Source organism: Natrix helvetica, assembly GCF_964273705.1.
Source record: "Natrix helvetica genome assembly, chromosome: 11".
Taxonomy (NCBI): domain Eukaryota; kingdom Metazoa; phylum Chordata; class Lepidosauria; order Squamata; family Natricidae; genus Natrix; species Natrix helvetica.
The window spans coordinates 15,940,998-15,946,997 of NC_138562.1; the positions used below are offsets into that span (position 1 = coordinate 15,940,998).

General features: G+C 40.7%; 1 protein-coding gene across 1 annotated transcript in view; it reads right to left on the bottom strand.

The window, feature by feature from the left end:
* The window catches only part of PCDH11X (protocadherin 11 X-linked), a gene marked incomplete at its 5' end in the record, with an annotated part of 388,530 nt that extends 383,205 nt beyond the window's left edge, over positions 1-5,325 (bottom strand). Inside the window, one exon of the mRNA XM_081963961.1 lies at positions 4,786-5,325. Coding sequence (XP_081820087.1) covers positions 4,786-5,325 — 540 coding nt within the window. The remainder of the gene's footprint in view (positions 1-4,785) is intronic.
* Between the last annotated feature and the right edge of the window lie 675 nt (positions 5,326-6,000).

Genomic DNA, 6,000 nt, shown 5'->3' on the forward strand with positions numbered 1-6,000 from the left:
GGCTGGAATGCTTGGGGAGGTCTAAGGATAGACTTGGCGGCAACGTAACTCATTGATTATGTTAATGAGTTGAAAAGTTCACTCTTAAATCAAGACCGCCGCAGCATGAATCTAAATGGGCTGGAGAGCTGCAGTTTATGACAATATCACTGATGTAAGCAGTCTCACCAGTAGAGAACACAGACACCAGTGGATCCCAGTGGATCTTGGGCTACACAGTTAATGGTGAGGAAATTAAATCCTGAGATGTAAATTTGAAAGTTCCTACTTTGACTCACATATCTGATCCCATTCCAATCAGGGCTTAACCTAAAGAAAGATGAGATATAACATCTAGCATCTAGTATATAGTATAGTAGGATATACTATAGCCTTTATTGTCGCTGTATGTGCATTGTAAGGTTTATTTGTCCTTCAATGATTTTGTCCAAAATAACATGTTCTCTCGTAAGAGAGAAACATCAGCAGGAAGAACTAATCAAATGGAGCAAAAAAAAAAAAAAAAAAAACCATCCCTAAATGGAGAAACCAATCTTCTCAGGAAAATAAATGCACTAATAAGGATTGAGTAGCCTCAACAAATTGCTCACTCACCCTGCCTCTGTGCCATCCCATTTAGGCACTTTTTTTAGCCAAAGTGCATGAAGGGATGGCTGAACACATGCTCAAATCTGCGCACTCACATTTGTGAACCAGCATACTGAAAAGCAGAGACATCACCATGCCAACAAAAGTGTGTATAGTCAAGGCTATGGTTTTCCCAGTTGCAATGGATGGCTGTGAACGTTGGAGCATAAGGAAGGCTGAGTGCCAAAGAATGGAGGCCTTTGAACTATGGTGCTGGAGAAGACTCTTGCAAGTCCCTTGGACTGCAAGGCGATTAAATTGGCCAGTCCTAGAGAAAATCAACCCTGACTGCTCTTCAGAAGGCCAGATCCTGAAGAGGAAACTCAAAGACTTTGGCCACCTAATGAGAAGGAAGGACTCACTGGAGAAGAGCTTAATGCTGGGAATGATTGAGGGCAGAAGAAGAAGGGGACGGCAGAGAATGAGATGGCTGGATGGAGTCACCAAAGCAATCAGCGTGAGCTTAAATGGACTCCAGAGGATGGTAGAGGATAGGAAGGCCTGGAGGAACATTGTCCATGGGATCACAATGGGTTGGACATGACTTCACAACTGACAACAACAAAGGGAAGGTAAGTGAATACCACCTCTGCTGATATTCGTGCTAGTGTAGGTGTTGAATCAGGTCTCAGTTCTACAGGAAAGCAATAGTGTGCCCCATATTCAAAGAGGAGTTAATATATATTAAAGTTAATATATAGTGTGCATGGAATCCGTAATGAGAAGCATTCATAATTTTTATTCCAAATTTACTACCATTCAAGATATGCTGCCTGAAGCAATTCTCTCACTTTTTTAGTACAGTACAGTCCACCCTATACAACTTGAGCAGAACTGGTATTCTTGGCCAAAACAAATTTAATGAACTTTTTTTTTTTAAAAAAAAAATCCATTATCCCTCTATATTTGCTGGCAAATATTTCTTGGCAAAGCCATTTATTTATATGCCATTTATTTTCTTCTGCTGGATAAAAATCTGATCCCTTTTTTTCTCTTCCATTTACTTTTACTTTCCTTTTAAAAAGCTATCTAATAACTCAGCTGTTTCAAACCCTCATTAATATCTTCTCATTTATTAAATGGTTTCCCTTCCTCCCTAGAAGCATTTTGCAGCTGAGTTATAAAAGCACTTTCTTCTTTCCCTTCGAGCAAAAGGCAACTAAGTCTACTATTTTTTTTATTTTAAAAAAGAAGAATCCTGCTGTTTTCATTTCTCGTTTCATCTCTTCGATTGAATTGAATCCTTACCCTATGACGCTTAAACATGCATCATTTTGAACAATTTATAAAGACACTGGTTTTTTTGTTTTTTGTTTTAAAAACATATCCAAATGAGTAAAACTCGATGCAATTTTCTTGCAATTTTCATTAATCTCCCCTCATTTTTAACCAAGGTGAAACTGGATAGTGTTCAACCACAGACAACAGGTCCACTATTATTATTTTGGTTTTTACAGACTCTGAAGCTAAGATCTCTCTCTCTCTCTCTCTCTCTCTCTCTCTCTCTCTCTCTCTCTCTCTCTCTCTCTCTCTCTCATATCTATCTACCTCTAACTATCTATCTATCTATCTCTCTATCTATCTCTGTGTCTGTGTGTGTGTGTGTGTGTGTGTTGTATTTGTGCTGATAAATAAATAAAGGGAGACTTTATCAGCACAAATACAACACAAATATAACAAAGGCAACATTAAAAAATATGGTTTTCTGCCTGGATGGTCTCCTGGAGTGAGCTGAAAGACAGACAAAGGGAAACAGTGTGTTCCCTCCCATATTTGGGCATACCAGGGGTTGTGACACAATACGTACGTACGTACGTACGTACGTACGTACGTACGTACGTACATACATACATACATACGTCTTTCTCTATATCTATCTTTATATCTATATCTATCTATCTATAAGCAAAATACCACTCACTCATCACAAAATCTCCAGAACTTCACTAAGGCTGCATTACTATTACTATTAGTCTTCTCATTGTTCCTATCACCCATCTCCTTCCACTTATGCCCTGCAGGACTGTAACTTTGTTGCTTGTATCCTTACGATTAATATTGATATTGATTGTTTCCTGATTGCTTCACTATCATTAAGTGTTGTGCCTTATGATTCTTGACGAATGTATCTTGTCTTTTTATGTACACTGAGAGCATCTGCACCAAAGACAAATTCCTTGTGTGTCCAATCGCACTTGGCCAATAAAGAATTCTATTCTATTCTATTCTATTCTATTCTATTCTATTCTATTCTATTCTATTCTATTCTATTCTATTCTATTCTATTCTATTCTATTCTATTCTATTCCATTCCATTCCACTCCACTCCACTCCACTCCACTCCTCTATTCTATTCTATTCTATTCCATTCCATTCCACTCCACTCCACTCCACTCCTCTATTCTATTCTATTCCATTCCATTCCATTCCATTCCATTCCATTCTATTCTATTCTATTCTATTCTATTCTATTCTATTGGTTTTTTTTTAATAGAAAAGGCATAGTTAGAGTTGCTTTGTGTGTACAAGAGTAATTTTTTCTTTCCCTTTTCTGTTAATCTACCCAAGCATTACCAAACCGTGCTGACTGAGCCAGTCAGTTAGAAAGCTTCATCTTTGCTTCCCTGAGAAAGTTAATTTGCTTCACCGCATATCTAATTCCATGGAGTTCCCTTGTTGGTTTTCAAACGCTTCACAGCGAGAGCTGCTGGTCACGTTGACTAAGTATCATCCCTACATCCAGTTTCCTCCCTGGCAATTAATCATAATTTTAAAAAGACTTCAAGTTTCGGGGTGGGGGGGGGGGAGGAAGTAAAAAGACATCTAAGCGCAGCCATCTCTCAAGGAGCTGACCATTTAGCATTCACTGAGTAGTACCAAAATGGGAGAAGGCGTGAAAATTGGTTGAATGTGGAAGAGATTGAAAAGAACGAAGGGGGTGAGTAGACAAGAACAATCAAGGCAGGAAGGAGGTCCATTGGCAGCTAATCCCATCAACCACCGGCTCAGCCCAGGTGGCTAGGAACCCGCTAAGAAACATTTTCACATCCTTCAAAGAAACTCCACCTGAATGAACTCTTTATAAATGAGTCTGGCAAATTTCTCACGTTGCTTTTTTCTTCTTTTTCTTTTACCCCCAGACTAGCATTAAAAGTTCCTTATTGAAATCCGCACAGATCTTCTTTCTTTGAAGTAGAGTAGCTGTGCGAGACTTGAAAGGAAATTTTCCTTACTTCTTGGGACAGCAAGACTGGATAAGATGCCGTGTCCTGCAATCCATCTCAATTGGGATTCCAAGGCCAGGTGGATGATGTTTGTCTTTCTGTCTACCTTCTCTTTGTTAAGTCTTTTTTTTTCCCCTCTCCCACGGTGCAACTCTCCGACACAACAGATGGCCCACACCAAGTGGCTAAATGCAAAATGGAGAATCGATTCCGATAACGGATAACTTGTGCTCAGATGGGAAGGAACAAGTCCACACCCAATCATTTTCGTAAACACTTTTGGTGCAGCCCACAAGCAGTAACGCCCTTCCCCATTCCACCATTTTTAATCGTGTGCCTTTCAGCCAGATAGAAGAGCAGAGAGTAGCTTTTTCCAAAAGGCAGACGGACTTTCTTTGCTTCTCCTTGAAGGCTTTTCGCTTCTCATCCGAGGAAGCCTCTTCAGTTCTGACTGAAGGATGGAGAACCGAAGAAGCTTCTTGGTTGAGAAGCAAAACATCTTCAAGGAAAAAAACAAACAAACAATGTCCGGTTGCCTTTTGGAAAAAGCAGTTTTGAGACAACAATGACCTGGATGACTGAGAATCTCCATAGATATTTAGCAGCTAGTAATAGAAAAAGAGAAATGCTTAGAAAACAGATGATTATCCAAGAACAAATTTCATTGTCTTCTTCAGATAAAAGGAAAAGAAGGATGAGGAAGAGGAAGAAGAGGAGGAGGAGGATGAGGAGGAGGAAGAGGAAGAAGAGGAGGAGGGGGAGGAGGAGGAGGAGGAGGAAGAAGAAGAAGAAGAAGAAGAAGAAGAAGAAGAAGAAGAAGAAGAAGAAGAAGAAGAAGAAGAAGAAGAAGAAGAATGCATGGGAGAAAAGCAAGAAAAAGATGAATGGGGGAGGGGGACTGAGCATTCTTTATAGCCAAAGGACTACCATTCACCTTAAGGAGTTCATAATGTTGAATGCCATTCACTCCAATATCAGGATCAACAGCAGAGGGAACAGAATAGCGGGAATTGATTGCGGTGTTCTCGGGGATGGAGATATTGATGACCGTGGATGGGAAAAGAGGAGCGTTGTCATTTATATCCTCAATCAGGAATCGAATCTTGACCAGCCTGAAGACCTCATCAGGAAGGACTGCGACTTCCACCTCATAAAAACAACGGTTCTCACTAAAAATGCCAGAGCAAAGCTTTTCCCGATCGATGCGATTGGCCGTGGTGAATATTTCTCCGGTATTCTCCTCCACGCGGACGAGGGGGACATCGCCGGTCTTGTACACGAGCTTGAATTGAAGCGGGGACGAAAGGGGCACATCGGGGTCAAGGGTCAGGTTGAGATCCTTCAGCAAATTGCCAATGAGGACATTTTCCGGTAACTCCTCCCTCACGGTGTAATTCTTCTCCTGAGCCCCCGACTGAAACACGACACAGACCAGTAAGACTGCCAAGAGGTAAGTCCCAGAAAGCAAGTCCATCTCCAGAACAGCTAAGGTGTTATCCAGCTGAACACCAAGCAGAGCTAGGAAAAAAAAGAGACAGAAGGAAAAGAAAAGGTTTCATTAAAAATGCTAGAGGAGAGAGCACTAATCTCATTTTTTTCCCCATCATTTTTTTTTTCTCCACCAGGGGTTGACACAAAGTGGTTTACAGAGTCAGCATATTGCCCGCATTTTTCTGGCTCCCCATTTTACCGATCACGGAAGGATGGAAGGATGAGTCAACCTTGAGCCGGTCAGGATCGAACTCCTGACTGTGGGCAGAGTTAGCCTGCAATACTGCATTCTAACCACTGCACCCAACTCATCCCCGAAACCAACCCTGTTGGTTGGCTTTGTTTTCCTCTTAACACTTCCTCTGATTCACTAGTGTTTTTAAAGCATCAAGCAAGACAACCATGTATCACATATAAAGCTTATACCATGTGCGTGTTACGATTGGCGTATTCTAGATTAGATTTAATATATGTAAAAGCATTACTTAAATTGTCAAATCAGGAGTCAGCCAGTGTGGCCCTTGGTAGGATAGGACTGGTGTATAACTACGGCGAGGTTAGATACATTCATAGCGACAAAGCACTTTTCCAGATTAATGACTGAAGGAGATTTATATTTACATGGGGATACAATAAATATATACTTCCTCTGAGCCAA